The sequence below is a fragment of the Schistocerca americana genome, chromosome 1 (assembly GCF_021461395.2).
Source record: "Schistocerca americana isolate TAMUIC-IGC-003095 chromosome 1, iqSchAmer2.1, whole genome shotgun sequence".
Taxonomy (NCBI): Eukaryota; Metazoa; Arthropoda; class Insecta; order Orthoptera; family Acrididae; genus Schistocerca; species Schistocerca americana.
In genome coordinates this window covers 670,779,863-670,805,568 of record NC_060119.1, presented here as the reverse complement: position 1 = coordinate 670,805,568, position 25,706 = coordinate 670,779,863, and the positions used below count along the sequence as shown (strand labels likewise).

General features: G+C 43.6%; 1 protein-coding gene across 1 annotated transcript in view; it reads left to right on the top strand.

Moving 5' to 3' along the window:
• LOC124544685 (leucine-rich repeat-containing protein 15-like) overlaps window positions 1-25,706 on the top strand; it is a 69,544-nt gene that overhangs the window by 8,324 nt on the left and 35,514 nt on the right. Inside the window, exon 2 of the mRNA XM_047123321.1 lies at window positions 22,808-23,107. Coding sequence (XP_046979277.1) covers window positions 22,868-23,107 — 240 coding nt within the window. The 5' untranslated portion in view covers window positions 22,808-22,867. The remainder of the gene's footprint in view (window positions 1-22,807; window positions 23,108-25,706) is intronic.

Below are 25,706 nucleotides of genomic sequence, written 5' to 3'. Positions count from 1 at the left end.
AATGCGAACCCTTCTCGATAATCGTGGCGTTCTTTAGTTCAGGAATTACGGACTGTGCTGACATGAGAACGTTGTCTATTGATAGTCTTCATGAATACAGCAAGATTCACATTTGACTGAAATAAAGGGTTCAGTAAATCTGTTGGAAAATTAGTGTGCGAAAACCTTGAGATTTGAACAATGTTACCCTCCGCAGATTTAGAAGATGTAATACTTAAGTAGACCTTTCCACAAGCTGGTACCCAATACCTGTAGTGGGGGAGGTGGCTTCAATCCGTAGTGGAAGTTTTCCCACATCGAGAGGATACGTAATGCGGTTAAGACGTGCGCCACTTAGGTTGCCTGATACAAGCAAGGGTTTCTTGCAAATGTTAACGCGCACTTGTTAATGTTTGTTGTTGTGGAATTTGCCATTTCAAGAAGCGCTCTTGGCGCTCTTATTCCCATTGGCAGCGCCATATGCTAGCTACATTTCAGCCATTTCAACAAAAGGATAACTCCCCATAATCGCACATATTGCTGAGTGGTGACCTTTGACAGTTATCGTATATGTATGACATCGTCTTTGTTTAAGTATGATGTTATAAGCATCAACTGGCCTACTGTTTCCTGCAGATGAACTCGGGGTCGTGATATTCTCAAGACTGTATTTGGCAATATCCTGTATACGTCATATAACACTCTACGCTGGGGCGGGATGGAGGAAGGAAGATAGCGATCTAATGTTCCGTCCACGATGACGTCACTAGAGGCAGAGCAAAAATTCGATTACGATCGAGAACACCAACAATTCTCTTAATTTACGAAATACACGGACAACAAGTCCACTGCGATCACCACTTAACGACCTCGTTCGGAAATTATTGTACTGTCCTGTGGTCAGCAGGAAAGAACTAACAATCCAGTGTGTTCAGACTGGATTACAACTAAAACGCCTCCTTCGCTTGCACTAATTTCCAAATGCAAGAACAACAAGGAGCACTACAATGATACAACTTTCTACTGAAAGATATGGTGGGTGTCTACTAGGCAAGAGCCGGCGTAGGTACTGGCCGTAACTGTCCTAAATGTAGGTACACATTGCCGGTCTGACTCTGCTGGCGTGATTATAGCGAGTGCTAAACGTAGTCACATTAGTTTCAATTGGGGAATCTCAGTCACATGACTTTTCACGAAGTAGTGCCGTATTTCTGCTAGGTACACATTGCCGGTCTGACTCTGCTGGCGTGCTTATAGCGAGTGCTAAACCTAGTCACTTTAGTTTCAATTGGGGAATCTCAGTCACATGACTTTTCACGAAGTAGTGCCGTATTTATGCGGAAAGTATATTGATGTTTACATCAACTGGCGACGTTTTAATCTGAGCCCTTGAAGAGAGGTCTTCAGCCCACCTTGCTTGTCTGTCGTGCGGGCCCTCTAACTGATAAGGGGACGCTATGATAATTATTCCTGTCTTTATTTCTTCAGAGCGTAGGAATAATTAAAAATATTTTTCTTTAAATTTATGTAATTTAGATTTATTTAATGCAGAGGCCAATTTGCCGATAACATTGGTTAGAAATCAGTTAAGGGGAGTTAGAACGGAACTTTTTTTCCACGTTTTAGGATTTTTATCTCATTATAAAATTTGCAATACTCTGAATAAAATTATATATATATAATCACTTATAAACTCATATGGAAAGTATTTTTTTAATATAATCTACACCAGTTGAAAATGTGAAAATAGTTATGTGCATTACTTCAAGATCTAATAAAATCGGTAACTTTTGTATAGAAGGCTGTGTATTGCTGTGTTATAAAGGTTAACTTACGTGTTAGTCATGTCCAGAAGAGGATAGGCACCAGGTTGAGGAAGTTGAAACAAAGTCTGAGAGACAACAAACTTTCTGATCTTAAAACCACAAGAGACAGGGTGACAGACAAAATGATTGATGAACAATAAGCAGTATTATGGGATGACCATTAGAAAATACTGAGGATTTGTTGAAAATAAAGCAGGGGGTATGTGCTCCCTTCTTCCACAGAATGTCAACTGATGAAAAACTAGTACACCACCTTTGCCCTCCTGGACCTGATTCATGGTGCAATTACTGCAATGCCCAGTACTCAAACAGTTCACACAGCCATAAACATTCCAGCCTAGTAGCAGTCATGGATATCATAAAACCTATTTACAGAGACCTGGAAAATCCCGAATTACTGAAGAAGTGTCTGCATGGTAAGACTCAAAATCCCAATGAGTCGTTCAAATATTTTATATGGACTCGCTTCCAAAAAAGTTTTTGTTGGAATGAAGATACGAAAGAGGGGGGTCACTGATGTTGTTATTGCTTTAAATGATGGCAACATTGGTAGGGTGAAAGTGCTACAGCATATGGGAATTAATCCTGGAGCGAACTGCATAAGAGGACTTAAACAGATGGCCAATGTTTGCATTGATAAGCCAGAGTATGCAGCACAGTTGGCCACTAAGGAGTCCAGAAAAAAGAAGAGTAGAGCATTCAAATTTTCTGGGAGTAATAACATACATATCCTTAGTCTAATGAACTAAAAGAAGAACATAATGTTATGTATAAGTAAAATTATTTAGGATAATGTACAGAAAAAGTACACAAAATTTTAACTGTCTGTTTAAAAACTGAATTTCAGAAAGCAGTGGCTGAAATGCATTTACTGTAGTTCAGTAGACTCCGAACATACAGTTCAATGTCCTGTAAAAGTTTCATGTTAATGGCTGCAGTGGTTCCTGAATTACAGGGAAGCCAAGTCACTAAATTTAACATTGTCGGGATAGGGCGATCCAACTCCCCTTAAGGTGCAACTGCTTAAAGTTTTTGACATTTTTCTCTTTTAGAAAGCTAAGATTCTCTTAATGACATCACTGCAAGTATGATGTCAATAATACGATGTCTCGCTAAAACGTAACTTTGAAAATGCATACTCAAGGCCGAATCTATAAAGGTTTCTGGGTGAGGGTCAGTTTTGATCTTCAGAAAATCAATGCAGCTGACGAATTCACTATATTGTGTAACACTTGACCTAAGGGCGAGACACATTTGAAAACACCGCTGAGAACCAAATACTGACGTGATTATCGCTCTTCGATCAAAGATATTAATCGTATGTTGTAGATAAAGGGTATTTATTTCTGAAGGTTTCGTTTTGTATAGCTACAGGAAACTAAGGAGAAGAAACCTTTCAGATTCCTCAAGTAACTTCTCTACATCATAAAAACATCAAAATTGTCAAACATCAGAACGATTCCCAGCACACTGCCCTAGAGTACTAGGTAAATGGAAAGGGAATTTAAAAAAAAACTTAATATTGTCATGATTACCCTTATAACCACTATGGTAGGCGTAGAGAACACATCGTTCGCCAGTTAGTAATTCACGGTCAATGGCGTTCGCCATTATGTGGCGCGGCCGATGTCTGTGCGAACTGTAGACGATCGCCGCGTCATGTAAGACTTCCAGACATATACTGAGCATGATCCAAACGTACCGTCATGGATTTAGGAGCCTTTCTGTGTGGACGAAACTTTCAACATTTTCCAGATTTTAAAACCGTTGTTGCTCAACACTAAAGAAGCTACCGGCGCAGAGAATAGAAGAGGTACACATTTGTACTGTCTGGTTGAGTAGAGCATTCACCAACTTTGCTCTGGGCATGGTCCAACTGGAGGGTGTATACGCCTGCCTTGTTCAGATCTATGAACAGACTTACTTATTGACACATGTGAAGAGCTACAGTTTAACACGTACTCTAAACCAAGATGCAACACAGCGTTTGATATATTAACAAAATTTGTCAGAAGTGAAACCAAGTAAACCTAAGTCTGACCTTGAATCGAACCACAAATCGAATGCAGCAATGAGCCACCGGGACACGTCTTTGTGTAGTTTTTGGAGAATAAGTATCGTCAGGACTGCTGTCAAATAACTTACATAGCTAAATAAACTAATCAAAAGGCACCTTTATAATAAGTAAGAAAACACCTCACAACAGACAAGTACAAGCTGAGTTACCAGAGACTACATACAGAGATACAAAATCCAATCATTTAAACCCTGACTGTTACATGCATCCTTATGATTGTTCCTTTCCACCAGTTTTGATAGTTGGGAGTAACGGCGTTCGAAATGGGAGTTGGTATCAACAAATACGACACACAGAGGTCGTTGTATCGCCTCCCTGAGAAGCACATTTGCCAGGTCTCTCACCCATTGAAAACATTTGGTAATAATTTGCCGCCACTCGTCAGCCACTGCAGTCGATTAACTCTGTCATGAAGCATGGAATGACGTAGCCGTGTTCTTTCAGCCAGTTTGATTGCTACTTGATTCCCAGTCGGGTCAGAGCCATTGCTGCTGCGTAGGTGGGAGGTCCATATACTAAATCTCGTACTCTTTACATCCCATAATAACCTAAAAATTTAATCATTTATTCTTCCCACAATACAGTATACACGCAATAAATAAAATTTCGTATTCAAAGCTCTTGATGTTGTAATTCAAATGGTCTTTAATGTTCATATATTGTGCGTGTGAGCTGCTCTTATTCATGGGAGATAAACATTTGTTTCTTGCAATAGCAATATTGTGATCGCTGCACGCTATAGACTACTCGAGCAGAGGTGAATATGGTACTTCTTCTCCTCTGAAACTCGTGTTGAACGTGGTTCACGTGTTTAACTGTCGCAGATTTCTGATGAGATGGAAACAGAAGCTATTCAGAGGGCTAATGAAATGCTGTTGAAATCTCACAATGAAAAGCAAAATCTCTTTCGAAGCATGTTATTCGCTTTGTTTAAACGATTTGCTCTTGATACTACTGCTCTCATAAAGGGAGGTAGATACAGATAGTAGAAATCTAATTATCAAGGATACATAAAGGAAAAAGTAAGGGTGCAATTTTAAGTAATTGGGAAGCACTTACTTTTATCCACCCTATATTCACAGACCAGCAAGCCTGAAGTGTCTGGTGTACTGAAATTGGTTTATGTGAACTACGAATAGCGTGTAACGTATCATACGAACACAAACTTTAGGACCGAGTGAATTACATTGAACAGACCTCAGCTACATAATATGTTCGAGAAGAAGCGACTTTTCGAGAAGCTAAATTTTCTAAGCTTGTACTTCCAAAGATTAACAGGTTGTTACTGCCCCTTTTTCGTTTTTGGACCTAGAAGCAGTATAATAATCACAGTCACAGGTCCTACATCTATATCTACAGGACTACTCTGCAATTCACATTTAACTGCCTGGCAGAGGATTCTTCGAACCACCTTCAAATTGTTTCCCAGCTGTTCAAAGTGTTCAAATGTGTGTGAAATCTTATGGGACTTAACTGCTAAGGTCATCAGTCCCTAAGCTTACACACTACTTAACCTAAATTATCCTGAGGACAAACACACACACCCACGACCGAGGGAGGACTCGAACCTCCCCCGGGACCAACCGCACAGTCCATGACTGCAGCGCCCCTGACTGCTCGGCTAATACCCACGGCTCCCAGCTCTTCCACTCCATGACAGCGCGTGGGAAAAATGATCTATCCGTATGAGCTCTGAGTCCTCTTATTTTATTACGATGATCATTTCCCCCTACATTGGTCGGCGACAATAAAATATTTCCGCATCCAGTGGAAGAAGTTGGAAATCTTGTGAAAATAATGGAAAATGCCTTTGTCTTAATTATTGCTAACCCAACTCGCTTATCATGTACGTAACACTCTCTCCTCTATTTTGTAAAAATACAGAACTATCTGCCCTTCTTTGGACTTTATCGATGTCCTCCGTCAATCGTAACTTTTAAGGATCCCATATCGAATAGCAGTATTATAACAGAGGACGGAAAAGCGTAGTGTAGGCAGCCTCCTTAGTAGTTCTGTTGAATCTCATAAGTGGATACCAATAGAACGCAGTCCTCACAATGTTGTCTATGTGAACATTCCAATTTATGGTACTCATTATTAAAAACCTTAGGTATTTAGCTGAAGTAACAGTCTGTATATTTCTGTTTTCTGTCGTGTAACCGAAATGTTATGAAATTTCCTTTAGTATCCATGTGGATGACCTCAAATTTTTCGTTATTCAGAGACAATTGCCACTTTTCGCATCATACCGATATCGTGTATCAATCATTTCGCGATTGGTTTTGATTTTATGGTGACAGCATTACCCGAAAAAAGTCTAATAGGGCTGCTCCGATTGTTACATAAATCTTTTATACAGTTTAGGAACAGCAGAGGCCCTATCTCACTTCCCTGGGGAACATCCGATACCACTTCCGTTTTATTCGATGATTTTCCTCTGACGGCTACAAACCGTGGACGTTCTGACAGGAAATCACGATTCTAGTTGCACAACTGAAGCGATACTACCTAGGCACGCAATCTGATGAAAAGTCTCTTGCGAGCAGCGGTATCTAAAACCTTTTGGATATCTAGAAACAGAACATCAGACTGAGATCTCCTGTCGATAACGATAATTACTTCGTGTGAATAAAGAGCTAGTTGTTTCACAAGAACGATATTTTCGGAATCCGTGCTACGTGTCATTAGACCGTTACATTCGGGGTAATTCACATTATTCGAATACATTATGTGTTCTAAAATCCTAATGCAAATTGTCTTCAGCGATATGGGTCTGTAATTTATCGGATTACTCCTATTTTCTTTCTTGAGTATTTGTGTGACTCGTGCAACTTTCAGTTGCTTCGTACGGATCTTTCGTGGAACGAGCGGTTATGGATGACTACTGAGCTCTCTCCATCAGATTACATCCTGATGTATGTTTTTCTGTTACTACTGGAGAATCAGCGTCTTTTTCATTTAATGAACCAGTGCTGTTGCGAGGGAAGCAAATTCAATGTTTCCTAAACACGTCTGTGCTGCCTGTTACTACATAACATTAATGCATGTCGTTTTATGGACAGAAATCGTGCGTATGATTTCAAAGTATGAAGGTCAGGCAGAGAATCGTTAACGATTTAAATCATTAGACTGTTTCTGAGGTGCTTCATAGAATATCATTTAAAGTCATTTACGGTCTGTGATGTTATGTAACCTTCCGTTTTTAAAGCAATTGTGTAGAAAGTTACACGTCGTATTTCTCCGAGAAGACGCCTTTCTTGCAGTTCCTGTGCATGAGACATCTGACGGTTTCTTCTTGGTATCTCTCTTATCGCGCAGATGTTACCGACAAGAGAGGATGCGTTACCACATCCTTCAAACCACAAGTGCAGGAAGGACGAACTTCTTTCGTGGAAACAGCTGCTTTGGTGTTCTCGGATGGTACCGAATCAGTTTAATAGCTATGCAACAAATTCCTACGGACACCGTTGTGCGATGTTTAATGTGTCACACGTTATAGTCAATTATCTTCGTACGTTTCTACTCTTTCAGTCTGCGTCTTGTGTATCAGATCTGGAGACCCTCACTACAACAATTCAGTTGCCAGATTTTTTTGTGTATCAAACCTAAATGTCCGACGTGTCTATAAGAAACGTTGTACCACCTGCAACCGCGTAATACAGTGTAATAACAATGGTCGTAAAAACACGTTGGCCGGCAGGGACAGGAAACGAGGATTGCGCTTTTCGATAACATCCGCCACGAAAATTAATCTAGTAATTGAAATTCAACATGAAAGAAGTTCTAGATCATTACTTCAAACGATCATTACTCCAGACTTGCTTATGAGAAATCCCTTTGAGAAAACGACGTCCTGGTTCCGCTTTGTTATTTATTTGAATTTTTCAATTGAACATAAAAATGGGCGTATACGCTAAGGTGACAAAAATCGTGGGATACCTCCTGATATCGTGTTGGACTTCCTTTTGACAGGCGTAGTGTAGCAACTCGAAGTGGCTTGGAAGAAACAAGTGGTTAGTGGTCCCCTGCAGAAATATTGAGATGGCGCACTGTCATCCGTAAAAACTCCATCGTTGTTTGGGAACTGAAGTCCACGAATGACAGCAAATCGCCTCGAAGCAGCCGAACATAACCATTTCCAGTCAATGATCGGTTCATGTTGACCAGAGGGCCCAGTCCGTTCCATGTAAATACAGTCCACACCATTATGGAGCCACCACCAGCTTGCACAGTGATTTATTGACAACTTGGATCCATGGCTCAGTGGAGTCTGCGCCAGACCCGAACCCTACCACAGCTATTATCAACTGAAATCTGGACTCATCTGACCAGGCCACGGTTTTCCGGGCACCTAGTGTCCAATCGATATGGTCACGACCCCAGGAGAGGTGCTGCAGGCGATGTCGTACTGTTAGTAAAGGCACTCGCGTCGATCCTCTGCTGCTATAGCTCATTAACGCCGAATTTCGCCACACTGCCCTAACCGATACGTTCGTCGTACGTCTCGCATTGATTTCTCCTGTTATTTCACGCAGTGCTGCTTGTCTGTTAGCACTGACAACTCTACGCAAACGCCGCTGCTCTCGGTCGCTTAATGAAGGCCATCGCCAGTGCATTGTCCATAGTGAGAGGCAATGCCTGAAATCTGATATTCTCGGCATATTCTTGACGCTGTGGATCTCGGAGTATTGAAGCCTCTAACGATTTCCGGAATGGAATGCCCTATGCGTCTTGCTCCATCTACCACTCTGCGTTCAAAGTCTGTTAATTCCAGTCGCGCGGACATAATCACGTTGGGAACCTTTTCACATGAATCACCTGAGTAAAAATGACAGCTCCGCCAATCCACTGACCTTTCATACCTTCTGCACACGCGATACTGCCGCCATCTGTGTATGTGCATATCTCTGTCCCATGATTGTTGTCGTCTCAGTGTATGTGTTACATTTACTCGGGATCTTTTTTTTAATGACATGTGGTCGAAATAGGTCAATAGTGACGTTTAAAGGTATTTATTCAAATACTGTAGAAGCTACATTATCACGTGCATCAGAGATGTAGATCGTTGTCTTGTGATTGCACTCCGAAGCAAAGTAAAGTTTCCACAAGAGCTAACCTTTAGAGGATTTATAACGACAGAATCAAGATTAAAAATTCAAAAGCCTTAGATCTCAAAAAGCCTCATTTTCCTGTCATGATGAGGAACAGTCGAAAACACATTCATCTCCTTGCGAGAGGAAGAAGACCGACTGTACTTGGATGTGATTAAATCCAGCAACAGTAACCCGAAGGAACCATTATGGATTTACCAACACTTCTAATGTCATTTCATTAGTATTTTTTGATAGAATGATATCTCAACGTTGATGAGGTGCAATCAGAGAAATTATTGTGAATTATTTTTTTCCATACCGACTTCCTGACGAAATGGCCTTTGAAACTAGGACTGAAATTTATATAAAAGTCTTGTTACGCTACAATGTACGTTACCAGCTTGTCACAGGATCATTTCAAGTACTTCTACGAAACAAAGAAAAATGCAACTGAAAACAGAACTATATTAAAGTAACTTTGCATCTATGAAAAGTGATTATTTTTGACAACTCCTATTTCTGTAATCAACTCCTGTATTAACCTATAAAACAGTACTGAGCCATTAACCCTACCTTATAGCTGTAACAAGAATTAGATCGATGTGGCGCACTATGTACGACACAAGGCTCGTGTCTGGTCACGTAGATTTTGATTACCATGGTATCTTTCAGGTCTAAATCATTTCATGTCAATGGCGGGATGGTACTTTTGAATGCTGTCATGGATGATTTCTTTCTCCATCCCGGTCCATTCGCAGATAATGGTGCGTTTGTAATAGTCTGAACGTCGCGAAACCATCTTTACATCTCTTTCTATTACAATAAGTTTGGTGTAATTTCTTTCTACAGCATTCCGCGTTTTTAGCAAGCAAAGGTCGTCGCCGAATGTTTTTGATGAGTACGGTGTCTCTGTCGTAGATTAGCACCGGAACTGAGGACGTTATGCTTAATATAAATAACTGCAATTATTTTATATAGCTGCAACTGATCATGTTTTATTTCAGTTATAAAACTGTCAGAAGATCACAGAGTTAGCCTTCCACTTTTTCTAATAAAAGTAACATCTGGTATCACAGCAAGACCGTTATAATTTAATGTGTGCTATTAGTTTCCGCTCATTTAAGCGCTTCAAGACGATAAGTAGCTTCTGAGATGATGTGGAATTTGGATTATATGGAATCAAACAGTAACAACAAGTTTTTTTTACGTATCGTATATAAAATTTCTACAACAAAACTTTAAATTCTTATTTTTATGTAAAATGAATTAAGCTCGTAACGCATACCTCAAATAAGAAACGGTTACTAGCAATTTTTCTGTCACGTGATAAGCGTTGTCTCCCAAGAAAACCTGAAATAGTTGAGAAATTCAGAACTTCGTTTCAATTGAATTTTCTAGTCATCTACCCGTCCCTTATTCTTCTCAGTTCCTACATTAGTAAATTATCCAGTTCCGTAGGTCTCCGTACCTGTTTAAGGTTATACAGTAAATTAGTCACCAGGTAACAACTTTCTTTCGCTTCTCTCCAGTAGTTTTCTCTGCCTTTATTCTGACAGTTAGCTGTGATCTTTGATACAGTTGTACAAGGAAACCCAACGCTATACTGTGCACCTACGTTCTTTTAATGTAATTACGATGATACTGTTTTTAGCCAAACCACGTTTATAAAATAAGAAGCTATCAAGACAGAAAAATGGTATTAACTTCCATTTGAGAATTTCGTTAATATGACCTTTTTTTATCTTGAAGTCGAACTCTGTGCTCAAGTAGATTATCAGTTACATGGACGTTTCCCTTCTTATCGTTTAATTACAATCAGAACAGCCTTACAGTCGGAGGCATTCCATGTACATTTTACCTATCATTTTGCTCTATGGCATGTTTTCAGTTACTTTGTAGTCGACTTTCCACAGAAATTGAACAGTAATAGAATTCAATTACTTCATCGCTCACTGCCTTTTAATATCTACTTCTTATACGTGAATTCACGTTTCCTTTCATACAGACGTTTGGTACCTACAACTTCTATGACTAATAATTATTCTGACACTCCACTTCTCTCCAGCGTTCCAAAACATGATCCACAAATAAAGCGAGATTTTCTCTTACCTGATATTTTCCTCTGAGTAATAACTTTAGAAATGAGAAATTATTGTGAAATAAGGAAGCATTGGCTACCGCGGCTCTAGTAAACGTTTAATATCCCTTCGACTCGTCTGTTATTACCACAGAACAACTTTCTATTCGTGAAACGACTCTCTTAATGTGATAACTGCAACAGTCAATTGTTTGTCATACAGATTTTGATTACAACATTGTTTTCCTTCTCAGATCATACATTCTCTTACAGTTCTATTGGACTACCAGTGTCGTTCTGAGCCTCGTATAGCTCTGTTTCAGAACTGCAGCTGAGTAACTTCCTCTTGGAGGTTACTGAACAATTTTCACCTCTCTGAGAAGCTTTCAGAATAATGTTACTCCAACTGAATTAACACCGGTTTTGATGATAACGCCTTTCCAATCACTCAAAGCTGTATTTAGCCTTAGTATGTGATGTCTTAATCTGTTTTTATTTCATATTTTAAACTTAAAGAGACATGTTTTCCAGTAATGTGTATATTTCCTCATGTTGCTTTTGAATTATTTATTTAGTTTTGTCTTTTGCATGAGAAAACCCTACACACTAAGTAGCCTATAGCGATGATCATTACTTACGTTTACTGAAAATCAGACACTCATTTCGTCACGTCTTTAACTGAAAATAAATTTCTGTGACACGCCATTTGAATTCATTAAAAATTCTCTTCAAACTGTCTTTGCTGGATACTGTTAGCAGTTCGGAATCCAAGTACAGCTTTTTCGTCTGTGAATTATGGTTGCTCTCTTCGCTGTAGCTGACTGTGCAAATACAGCTTTAAATGGTCATACCCATCTTCAATTGAATTTTCATATCGGGTTTCACAATTTAGGAGATAATCTAGTAGTCTTCTTCCCGGAAATCTGATTTGAACCTGTGCATCGCTTGTGACGCGTGGAAAGTAATCCGGTCACAGCTCATCTTAATATTCATTTTGTCTCATTTCACATTCACGTTTGCCTGACTAGGAAGTCCCTCGGTAACTGATAGATTGCTGTCATCTAGTCGACAAAGCAAAATGATTTAATGTTTTTCTATGTTATTTCACTTATAACTAGCTGATCTAACTTCGCCTTTACCTCCTTCTCTCCCATTATAAGCGATAATTTACAATAGGTTTTAGCTTCGTAAAATGTGGTCCTCTAAATCGCAAACACTTCTGCGCGGTTTTCTTTACGGTGTACTGCGGACCAACGCCTAACCTCATTCTGTGCTGAGCACCCAGTGTCCTACATTCCTGCCTAATAAGGATACTAGAATAAAAATACAACGAAATTTTTCTGTGCTTAGATTTAGCCTTTATTACTGTCAAAATGATATAAGTGGCTCGCTGTTGATAACTGCTAAACGCTCCGTCCTCAGGTGCACTTTAAGAGCCTAAAAATGTAGCTTGAGCAGGTAAGAAGTTTGCTTTACACCCAATGTGTGTAACGTGATGTCGCAAACATGCGTGAGGCATTGTGTGTCGCGCCATTTGTTGTGACAGCGATCGTCCCATCCGCAAAACACGTCGCTGTTACAGGAAATCGCAAAATCTACCGAAGAGACGCAATCAAGTATCCGGTATTTTCCACCACTTCCGATTCGGCTGCCGCAAGAAATATTTGCTACGTCACACGTTATCGTCATTTATGTCGGAAAGGTAGTGGGTAACTTGTAAAGAAATCTAAGAAAAGGAATGAAAACGCAAGGCAAATACGTATTATATTATGTAGGCCAAATGTAACCCTTTTAGACGGAAATCAGAAATTCTTAAAATAACAATTACGTAATCCTCATTTACACTAAAACTCCTCAATTCTTTATAGGGTAAACTTTAATTCTTCTCGTCAGTTTTTGTCCTCTACTGCTCCTCTGAGCACCATCAATGGTTTCCATCATTTCCTTAAATCTAATTGGGTCACTTAAATTTTAACATCTTTTCCAACACGTCTCAAACATTTCGATCCTGTTCTGTTTTCGGGCAGCCGATGATCCATTTCTGTACATATCTGTGTTCCTGGCGCACGTTCTCAGTAATTTCGCCAAGCTAAGGCCTACATTTGGTACTAGTAAGCTTGAGGATTTGCCCAATGAGTTTTGCTACTACTAGCTGATGTTAAGGAGCATTTATCCTCTCTGATTTCTATTGCACATATTCTCCAGTAACTCTGACCTTCGCGTCTGTCCCAGGCATAGCATTCCAATTCTATATATTTATATGATTTTCACCTCATTAACATACTGTATAAGACGTTCTATTCCTCAATAAATTTTCTGCATCTCATCAGTTTCTGCTTGTGGCATTGGTCTGCATACGGAAAATATAATTGTTGATTTCGATTGTGTTGAAAACTATCCTAATCATGAAGGGTCTATCTCGTTATTCATAACGACTCCTACCGATGTTATGGCGTTTTCAGATGTAGCTGACATTTCCCTATATCCATCTGAACAGATATCTGAAGCTTTGTTCGATTTCACTTCATTTGTCCTACTACATATAGTACTAGGTTTTGAACTTCCGCTTTCAGATTTTCTATAGTCCCTACTACAGTGAGACTTAAGACGCTCTACGCTCCGAATCAGGGAATTTTACCCAATCATTAGTTTTTCGATCTTTTTCCCATGGTCATTTGCGCTGGTTAAAGGCTAAACAAATAAGGACGAACAAATATGATAGCGACGCATAATAGGCGAAAGCAGCATATCAACATGCTACGTATTGTAACTCAGCATGTAAAAGAAATCAGCATAAACAGGTGTCAGAAGTAAAATCTACAAGAAAAAATAAATATAAATACATGAAAATTGTACATATAGAAGTCTGAGTGAATAAAGAGGGAGCCAAAAAAATACATCTGAACCCTGCAATGTTAGATTGAGCCTGTAGAAAGCGAAACAGCCCGCTTCTGAAATGTAAGAGCGCGGTCCGACAATCGGAAACTCAGCTATGTCGAGAACTGTGTGCAGATATTCATTCATGCGGGCTTTGCGGCCTTGACTGCAAAGTTTAGAGGAGTTTTACTTTGTTACGAAATCTCATTGCGTGGAAGGTTGTGGGGTAATTTGCGAAATTATTAGCGAACCTTATAGTTTATGAAGCTCGTATGTGATGCTGTAGGCAACAGCTCGATTATTAACACTATAAACGAATTACACTGAGCTGGCAAAAGTTATAGGAAAGCGGCATGCACATATAGATGGCATGGCATACACAAGATGCAAAAGGAGAGTGTGTTGGTGAAAGTGTCATTTCTGAGTGACACATGTGAAACGTTTTCCGACGTGCTTATGACCGCGAGACGGACATTTGGACACGGAACGGTAGTTGCAGCAAGGCGCATGGGACACTACATTTCGGAAATCGTTAGGGAATTCAATATTCGGAGAGCCACAGTGTTAAGAGTGTGCCGAGAATACCACAGTTCAGGCATTACCTGTCACCACGGGCAATGCGGTGGCCAACGACTTTCATTTGACGGCCGAGAGCAGCGGCGTTTGCATACAGTTGTCAGTGCTAACGGACAAGCAACAATGTGTGAAACAGCCGCGTGAATGAATGTGGGACGTACGACAAACGTATCCTGTAGGACAGTGCGGCGAAATTTGGCCTTAATGGGCTATGACAGCAGATGATCGACGAGAGTGCCTTTGTTAGAAGCACGACATCGCCTGCAGCGGCTGTCCTGGGTTCGTGACGATATTGGTTGGACCCTAGAGGACTGGAAATCCTTGGCCTGCTCAGATGAGTCCCGATTTCAGTTTGTAGTGTAGTGTACATCTACATATACATCTACATCTATACTCCGCAAGCCACCCAACCGTATGTGGTGGAGGGCACTTCACGTACCACTGCATTACCTCCATTTCCTGATCCAGTCGCGTATGGTTCGCGGGAAGAACGACTGCCGGAAAGCCTCCGTGATCTCTCGAATATCTCTAATTTTGCATTCGTGATCTCCTCGGGAGGTATAAGTAGGAGGAAGCAATATATTCGGTACCTTGTCCAGAACCGCACCCTCTCGAAACCTGGACAGCAAGCTACACCGCGATGCAGAGCACCTCTCTTGCAGAGTCTGCCACTTGAGTTTACTAAAGATTTCCGTAACGCTATCACGCTTACTAAATAAGCCTGTGACGAAACGCGGCGCTCTTCTTTGGATCTTCTCTATCTCCTCTGTCAACCCGACCTGGTACGGATCACACACTGATGAGCAATACTCAAGTATAGGTCGAACGAGTGTTTTGTAAGCCACCTCCTTTGTTAATGGACTACATTTTCTAAGGGCTCTCTCTCTCTTTCTCTCTCTCTCTCTCTCTCTCTCTCTCTCTCTCTCTCTCTCTGTAGTGTAGTGTAGAGGCAGTGTTCGAGTTTGGCGCATACCAAAAGTTGGTGGTGGGTCCACAATGGTATAGGCTGTGTTTACATGGAATGGATTGGGTCCTTTAATCCGACTGCACTGATCACTGACTGTAAACGGTTATATTCGGCTGCTTGGAAAGCTGTTATGGACTTTATTTTTAAGGATGACAATGCGCCATGTTACGGGGCCAGAACTGTCCACGATTGGTCTGAAGAACATTGTGGACAATTCGGGCGATTATTTTGGAACCCAGGTCTCTTAATATGAATCGCATAGAACATTTAATGGGACATAATCGAGATAGTTTGTGCAGAAAATGCCGCACTGGCAGTACGTTCGCAATTATTGACGGCTGTAGAGGCAGCATAACTCACTTTTTCTGCAGCGCAGTTCCGATGACTCATTCTGTCCATGCCTTGTGGAGCTGCTATATTACCCAGGGAAAAGGGTGGTCCGTCACTGTATAACTGGGTATCCCATGACTTTTCTCACATCACTGTATGTCCAGCAAGATAATTTGTATTGTATTTTTATTGTATGTTAACCGGGGACCTAGAAACGACGGGGAGGCTCCGACCCAGCCGCAGCCACAGTGGCCCACAACCCCACGACGACTATGGCTGTCCACTTCACCCCACCGCCGCCTCACACCGAACCCAGGGTTATTGTGCGGTTCGGCCCCCGGTGGAACCCCCAGGGAACGTCTCACACCAGACGAGTGTAACCCCTATGTTTGCGCGGTAGAGTAATGGTGGTGTACGCGTACGTGGAGAACTTGTTTGCGCAGCAATCGCCGACATAGTGTGTAACTGAGGCGGAATAAGGGGAAACAGACAGCATTCGCCGAAGCAGATGGAAAACTTCCTAAAAAACAGACTGGCCGGTTCACCGGACCTTTTTTTTCTTTATTTTTTTTATTTTTATTTTTATTTTTTTTTTTGCTAACCACTGCACCACCTCGCTCGGTGTCCCTGAAGAAGAAAGTGAGAACGACGCTAAAACCGACAGAGAGAAGACTCGATTACTTAACATGTCAGTAGTAATAATTTTTTCATAATGTGGGGCCACAGTCATAATATATTTCTTTAAAGTCAGTACCGATACCAGACTGTTGTTCATCCACAGTGCTACAGTTACACTTACACAATCATGATTTCGGCTTCTAAGTGGCATTATCAAGTGTTTTAAGTGTTCTAGATTGCCTGAGATGGCATACTGTCGTATTAAAATACACTATTAGGCTCATTGTTTAAGTGCCGATATTTGTAGCAGACCCTACTGCTTTGTTTCATTACTGAGTGCACCATCTTGACTCATCATTGTGTAAGTGTAAATATAACACTGCAAACAAACAACAGTCCAGTGGCGGTACTGACTTTAAAGAAATGTCAGTAGTAGCTACAGCACAACTTCTACGACATACCCGTTGATACTCTTGCATTTAACGTGTTGTCCACCACTCAGTATGAACGAAACTTTTCACCCGCAACAGGGAACGAACCGTAACGGCACCAACCAAGAGCTATTCCGTAATCCACAAAACAGTCAAAATATCATTCTGGAAGAAATGGAGCTCCATGTGTCTGTTGACGAATCGTATTGTAGGAAGATTGTGGTTGGCGGTGCAACTGTAAGGAGACAAAACGCTGTAAACTGGCATTGAGGTGAGTGGTGGTTGCCTATCTCTCACCGACAGCCACTGTTATTTTTTTTTTTTTATTTTATTTTAAAGAAGTGCCCGACCGAGACTCGAACTCGGGACCTTTGCCTTTCGCGGGCAAGTGCTCTACCATCTTTTTTTTTTTTTTTTTAATTAGTGAATGAGCTGTCAGAAGGGGCGACAACAGCGCTGTGTTGCGGTGATTTTTTTATTATTTTTTTATAAGTGCTCTACTAATTGTTTTTTTAAGAAAACAAATAAAAACCTCTTGTTGGGTATGAAAATAAAAGACGACGTTCTTTATAAATAACACAATATCCTGTGAAAACGTAAAACATAAAAGTTAGCTATATTTCCGCAACGGCCTTCTTTTGCATTGGTATGTTTTTTGTTAACATAAATGAGTATACAGTCTTCTCACCATCAGCAGCATTTTTTTTTTTTTTTTTTTTTTTTGTTTGAGAGCACAAGAGAAAGAAAACAAATAGGGTGCAGATAGAGAGCTATGTGTGAAAAGGATAAACATGTGTAAGGAGATAAAAAAAAACTTAGAAGAGGAGGAGAAAAGAGAACTGAAATAAAATAGGAATACTTTCCGCGCCATGCTCCACTTTGGCGCGCCAGCAGAACAAATTGCAGTCTATCATTGACCATTGAAGGGGAACGTGGGATTGTCCAGCCTTGGCTGGCACGGTTCGTTGAGATTCCAGCTTTGAGGCGGGTTGGTGAAAATGCTCTGTAAATAGTTCGCGAAAGTGGCCCGATAGTGTCGATGCCGGCGAAGGGTGTGGTGATGTACTTGGAGGCGTATCCAAAGGTCCGCCGGACCGACGATGTCGTCCCGGAAGAGGTAGTTGACAGCCATGCCACTGATCCATGTGATGGCGTGCCACTTAGCTGATGGAAAGTAGGTCGTGTCGGGATATATCATCATAGTGGGAGAAACGTGATGTGGTGGTACTCGGAGGTAGAAAGCCACAATCTTCTGTACGAGGGTCCAGACAGCTGCTGCTGGCCCACACTCAAAACGATGTAAATCTGTATCTTCGACATTGCACTTGAGGCACAGGGGTGAGTCCACCAGTGCGATGGGATGCAGTTTCTGTCTTGTAGTATACTTGCCGTTGACGAGAAGGTACCACATAGAGGTGGTGTCAGTGGTGTGATATGGTTGGTGGATCGTTTTCCAAACTGTAGGCCATGAAACCTGGGGGTGACGTGTTTCGACGGGGTTGCGGGGTGGAGACTTTCGGAGAAGGCGGTAGATGTCGCGGGTGGTCGTCTTCCTGGTCCTGGGGAGCTCGGTGCATATGTAGCTGTACTCCAAAAAGAAACGGCCGATATGTGACATCGGAGGTGGGATGTGTGCCAAAGACGTCGGTGGGCGTCTCGATACAGGTGCGAGCTCGGTGGTCAACATTCCAGTAAAACTAGCATTTTGGCTTTTCCATAACCGGAGCATAGTATTGGTGTAAAGTGCCGTTGTCCTGGCTCTCACATTAACCAGATCGAGGCCACCATCCCGCTTCGGTAAGGTGAGAGCTTCATACTGGACTTTGAAGATGTGTCCAGAACAAATGAAATAGCCGAATGCCGCCTGTAACCTGGCCGCCATTGTCGCAGTGATGGGCAGATTCTGCGCTATATGGGGTATCCGAGCTGCCAGATGGGTATTGACGAAGGTGACTCTCTGGCACATATTCAGCGGGCGTAGTATGTGATTTTGTATATTGGCCCGGATGCGTTGCAGCAGCGCCCGAAAATTGATCGCCGAGGTGCGGCGAATGTCTCGCGTGTACACCAATCCGAGACAACGAATGGTGTCCACCAGTTGAAATGGAACTATGCTGTCTGCGGGAAGTCCGCGGCCGATCTTCATGGTGCATGATTTTGCCACGTTCATAGCGCTCCCTGCCCCTGCACTGTAACGGGTAATCCACTGCATCGCAGCTTGTACGTCAGCCGCTGAACGTACGACGAGGGCCAAGTCGTCCGCGTAAGCTCGGCAGCGGAACATATGATCCCGGAGTGGAATACCTGCCAAACGTCGCCGTAATCCGCAAATGAGTGGTTCCATCGCAATGGCATAAAGTACCGTCGACAAAGGGCAACCCTGCCGTACTGAGCGTTCAATCCGTATAGGTTCTGTAAGTCTGCCGTTGACGAGAAGTCTGGACGTTGCTCCACGAAGGAGCCGCATAATCACTTGCGTGAACGTCGGGGGAATTGCCATTCGGTCCATCACTGCGTCGAGGAATGCATGATTGACGCGGTCAAACGCTTGTTTGAAGTCGATGGAGATTAAAGCGCCTGGCAGTCGCGAGTGTGTTGCCACAGCGATCACATCTCGATATTCACTGAGGGCCGTCTGTATATTACGATCGCCACCTAAGGATGTTTGTTCGTGGGAAACAATGTCCCGCAAGACATGTTTGAGTCGCACTGCTAGAAGGCGTGTGAAAATCTTGAAGTCCGAATTGAGTAACGTGATCGGCCGATAACTGTCGAGTCGTGTTCCTCCTGCGGGTTTCGGGACTGGTACAAGTAAGCCTTCCATGAACATTGGTGGCGGGTTCGCCGCGCCGGACAAAAGTTCCCAGTACATGTCCCTCCATCGTGGCATCATCAAATCTTGAAAGGTTCTGTAAAATTCGAGAGGTAAACCATCCGGCCCGGGAGATCGATTCAGAGACCCCTTGGCCACAGCGCCTTGGACGTCGTCGGTGGTCACTTCAGCAGTCAGGAGGGTTGCAGCTGCTGCGTTTAGAGTACCAAGTGTCTCATGGGCAACCTCAGCAATGGCCTCTGCACCGGCAGGTACTTCTTGATAGAAAAGTCTATAGTGCGTTGTGAATGCATCCGCAATGGTAGCTTGCGAAGTCAGCCGTTGTCCATCAGGTAAGTCTAAAGTTGTCATTAAAGCCTGTCGGCGTCGACGAACATTTTGAACAATATGATGCATAGAAGGTTCTTCATCATTAATCCTGTCTTAGCTGCGGGCTCGTACAATGGCTCCCTCTAGACGGCATCTGGTCAAGGATAAAATCTTTGCCTTGATGCGTTGAGCTTCTTTGAGGCGATCCGGGGATGGAGGATGATCCATGAGTTCACGTAGAGCGCTATAGTAGAAATCAGTTGTATGGTGATTCCACCTGGCTTTGGCTCTGCCATAGTGTGTCAATGTGCGTCGGATGGCCGGTTTGGCGCACAGCAACCACCACTGCAGTGTGGTCTCGTAACGCATAATGCGTTGAACACAGGTATGCCACGTGTCGGTGACCTGTTGTCGACATTCAGGCTCCCGCAGTGGCGCGACATTGAGTTTCCAAGGTCCTGCACTGCGCCATATAGATTGTCGACGTAGGTTCATGGTACAGATATAGATGTCGTGATCCGAAAAGGCAGATGGCCAACGTCCCGCGTCGAGGAGAACTGATTTTAGAGCGTTAGAGATGTATATTCTATCAAGTCGGCTGGCGGAGTGGCTCGTGATGTGTGTATACCCCGGGCGGTCGCCGTGTACCACTCGCCAAGTGTCGAGGAGACGAAGGCGGCGGACGAGGAAGCGAAGTTCGGGACATGTGGTGAAATGGGGGTATTGGTCTGTGCGCTCGAGAACACAGTTGAAATCTCCACCTACGATGAGATGATCGTATCGACCGAGGAATAAAGGCGTGATATCTTCTGCGTAAAACTGGGAGCGATCCCTCCGTTTATCAGTGCCAGATGGGGCGTAGAGATTTATGATTTTGAGTCCTTCAACTGTTATGGCCACCCCTCGCGCTGTTGGGAGGTATGCGACATCGGAAACTGCAATTCCTTCTCGGAGGAGGATGGCTGCGCCTGTGTGTTCCATAGCTGCAGGGGCGGCGTACGTCTCATATCCATAACACCCAGTCCAAGTCGCTGTCCGCAGTTCTTGTAACAGGGCGATGTCGATGTCCGCTGCTCTGAGCGTGTCACGGAGCAGTTGAAGTTTAGCGTGGGAGCCGATATTGTTAGTATTGATAGTAGCTATTCGGTACGCCTGATGGGAGATCCGTGCTGTTGATAGGTTCGTAGCTGGTGAAGATTGTTGTGGTGGATGCTGGAAGTCCATAGAAGTCGCAGGATTCGCCGTAGAAACTTCCCCCATTTTAGTTTTGGTCTAACGGAGAAACAGAGCTCATTTCCGCATCAGATGGAGGCGGGAAATCCGTGTCATCCGCCCATGAAAGGTGTCCGACAGGTTTGACATCGGCGAGAGGTGGCAGCGCTGGCCAAGTCGGCTCAATGGCGTCGGTGACAACAGGCGTGCTATGTTCCATGGCTTCTGGGCGCGGGGCTTGCGCACGATCTCTGTCGGACGGTTCACCGTCTTGTGGATGACGCGTCTCCGTGGCAGAGGAGAAAGTGTTATCGTGTTCTCCGTCGGAGTGATGTGGTATCTCTTCGTCCTGCGGAGGGGGCTCAATGGTCGAGTCTGATGTCTTGCGGCGTTTTTTTCGTCGTTTGGGCGACTTCTGCTTTCGGCAATGAGTTTCGGTGTCTGAGGAAGGAAGAGATTCACGTCGTTTCGGTACAAAAGCCGCGGGTGCTATGATGCGGTCTTCATTCTCCAGAACACTCTCATTGGTATCCTTGTGATCTTCTAGCGTGGGTGTGTCCGGCTGTTGGACATGTTCACGGGCGGCATCGCCGGTGTCAAGGTGCTGGGACGCCTCCGGGTGTAACGGACCAGAGAGACGTTCATGAACGGCGCCTTGTGAGGGCTGGACGTGCAGTGTCGCCGCATAGGTGACTGGAAGGGTGGTCGCGGTTCTGTCGGTGTTCGTATCGTCGGGCCTTAGTTGTGTGATGCGGCGTTGCAGGCATTCATTACGGACGTGGCCTTCTTTGCCACAACCGGAACATGTTCGAGGTTGTCCGTCGTAAATGACCACCGCACGGCAGCCGCCGATAAAAATGTACGATGGAACGTGCCGTTTGAGATCGATTCGGACTTGTCTCACACCATTAAGCACCGGATACGTCGTAAACTGTGCCCATGTCTCGGCTACGTGGCTCTGGACTTTTCCGAACGGGCTTAGCGCCGCGATGACTTCATCTTCAGTCACCTCGAAAGGCAGTTCGAATACACGGATCGTCCGAAGGCCAAGTCCTGCATGGTCGACATCCACAGGCCCGACGTTTCCGTCGGAGTGGCGAAATTTTAGTCCATGTCGCGTCCTTTGAATGATCTCGTTGCAGGCAGCGTCGGAAGTCATCTTAACATAAACGACGCTGCTAATGATCGATAGGTGTATGCCGATGAGTTCGTCACGCGGGATCTTTACGTCTTCGCGTAGGAAGCGTTCGACGGCCAGTGCTTTGGGTCGTGCGTATTCGTTTGAGAAGGTGAACTTAAGAGTGTTCTTCCTGTAAGAGTTGGCCATTAGAGCTTGTTCGACTGAGAAGCGCTGTGACGAGGAAGTAAACAAAACACTCCGCGCGCTCAGCGGCGTGGACGGCCGAGCGCGGTGCGCACTGCTGCCCTGCCGAACGCAGACTGTGAAATCCGCCGGGCGGATTCGTGCCTGGGACCAGGCGCTCTTCCCGCCCGGAAAGCCGTGCGTTAGACCGCACGGCCAACCGGGCGGACTCTGCATGATAATTTACTGCACGTCCCTTGTCCCAAAGTTCGAAAACATTTGCGTTCTGTAACTTTCAGACAACATTTCGACCACTTTGTACCGCCTGGGGAGCCAGTAGATGCCCCCGTGAAGCCGGCATGCGGCTGTTGGTGCTACTGCAGCTGTTGGCAGCAGTGTGCGCGTCGAGGCTGGACCTGCCCCTGCAGCAGCCGCCTCCGGAGGACCCGTGCCACAGCGGCGCCGCGGTCGCCGTCCTGGCCGTCAACCAATTGCGCGTGGCGCCGCCCTGCTGCCCCTCCTTCCGCGGGCTGTTCGTCCACAGGAACCTAATTACGGACATTCCAGAGGACTGGCTGCTGCACTGTCCGCACCTCGAGGTAACTACTTTGTTGGTTTCCTGCTGTCTACTCACTGTGCTTTAGTTTGCGACTTTCATTTTTGCCATCTATTCCACCGCACGTATCCAGACACCCATCTGACCCTGCACATGAAAACTGCTTGTTGACTTACTAGAAAAATTTCGCGAGAGATTTGTTTTTTTCATTTTTTACTAGGACACACAATTTATTTTATAGCACATTTTCACTGTTCTTCAGCATGTATACCTGTTTCTCAGTGATGACAGTCCAATAGCTTTTAAGTTTAGTATTGCATCATAAATACCATCTGCAGCTATATCTAAATATACATCTACATGATCACTCTGCAATTCACAACTAAGTACCTGTCAGAGGGTGTATCAAACTACTTTTAAGCTATTTATTACCGTCCCACTCTCGAACGGCACTCAGGAAAAATGAGCACTTAAATATTTCTATGTGAGCTCTGATTTCTCTTATTTTACACTGAAGCGCCAAAGAAACTGGTATAGGCAAGCGTATTTAAATACAGATATATGTAAACAAGTATAATACAACGACAGGTAGAATACGAAGCTGCGGTCGGCAACGCCTATATACGATAGCAAGTGCCTGGCGCAGTTGTTAGATCGGTTACTGCTGCTAGAATGGCAGGTTATCAGGATTTAAGTGAGTTTGAACGGTGTGTTATAGTCGGTGCACGAGCGATGAGACACAGCATCTCCGAGGTAGCGATGAAGTGGGGATTTTCCCGTACGACCATTTCACGAGTGTATCGTGAATATCAGGTAAAACATCAAATCTCCGACATCGCTGTCACCAGAAAAGATCCTGCAAGAACGGAACCAACGACGATTGAAGAAAATCGTTAACCACGAGAAAAGTGCAGCTCTTTCGCAAATTGCTGCAGATTTCAGTTCTGGGCAATCAGTAAGTGTCAGCATGCGAATCATCCAAAGAAACATCATCGATATGGGCTATCGGAGCCGAAGGTCCACGTGTATATCCTTGATGACAGCATGACACAAAGCTTTACGCGTCATCTAGACCCGCCAACACCGGCATTGGACTGTTGATGACTGCAAACATGTTCCCTTGTCGGACGACTCTCGTTTCAGATTGTATCGAGTGCATGGACGTGCACAGTTATGGAGACAACCACATGAATCCATAGACCCTAAACGTTAGCAGGGGACTGTTCAAGCAGGTGGAGACTGTAACGGTGTGGGGCGCGTGTAGTTTTAGTGCTGTGGGACCCTTGATACGTCTAAGATACGACTTTGACAGGTGGCACGTACATAAGCATTCTGTCTGATCACCTGCATCCATTAATGACCGTTCTGCATTCCGACGGACCTGGGTAGTTCCAGCAGGACAATATGACTCCCCACACGTTTTGAATTGCTACAGAGTGGCTCCAGGAATACTCTTCTGAGTTTAAACACTTCCGCCGGCCACCACACTCCCTGTACATAAACATTATTGAAAATATCTGGAATGCCTTGCAACGTGTTGAAGAGATCTCCACCTCCTCGTACTCTTACGGTTTTAAAGACAGCCCCGCAAGATTCATGGTGTCTTTGCACTCATTACTACTTCAGACATTAGTCGAGTCCATGCCACGTCGTGTTGCAACATTTGTATGTGCTCGTGGGAGCCCTACACGATATTAGTCAGGTGCACCAATTTCTTTGGCTTTTCAGTGTATCATAATGATCGTTTCTCCCTATGCATGTGGGCGCTACCAGAATATTTTCGCAATCAGAGGAGAATGCTGGTTATTCAACTTTCAGGAGAAGATCCTGCCGCAACGAAAAACGGCTTTAATATAATGATTGCCGCTTCAACTCAAGTGTCATGTCCGTGGCATTCGCTCCCCTATTTCGCAATAATGTGAAACCAGGTGCCTGTCTTTGAGCTTTTTGTACGTCCTCCGTCACTGCCATCTGATACAGATCCCACAGAAATACTCCAGAAGAAGGCGTGCAAGTGGGGTACAAGCAGTCCCTTTAGTGGACCTGTTGCACTTTCTAAGTGTTCTGCCAATAAATTGCGGTATTTGGTTTGCTATCTCCAAAGTATTATCTATATGATCGTTCCAATTTAAGTTATTCGTGATTGTAATTCCTATGTATTTAGCTAACTTACAGGTTTGTGTGATTTATTGTCTAGCCGAAATTAAGCGAATTTCTTTTAGTATTCATATGGCTGACTTTATACTTTTCATTATTTAGGGTCAATTGTCAGTTTTCGAACCATCCAGATATCTTGTTCAAATCATTTTACAATAGTTTTGATCTAGTCAGCATCATCTGCAAATCTATGAGGGTTGCTCAGATTGTCTCCTATGTCGCTCATATACAATAGGAACAGCAGAGTGGCTGTATCACTTCCTCGGGGAACGCTAGATATTACTTCTGTTTCACTCGATGACTTTTCTTCAGTTACTACAAACTGTTACCTTCCTGACAGGAACTCAAGATTCCAGTCGTACAACTGACGTAATAATCCACAGGTACGCAATGTTATGGGAAGGCGATTGTGAGAAATGGTGTCTAAAGCATTCTGGAAATATAAAAATGTGGAATCAATCTGACATCCGCTATTGATAGCACTC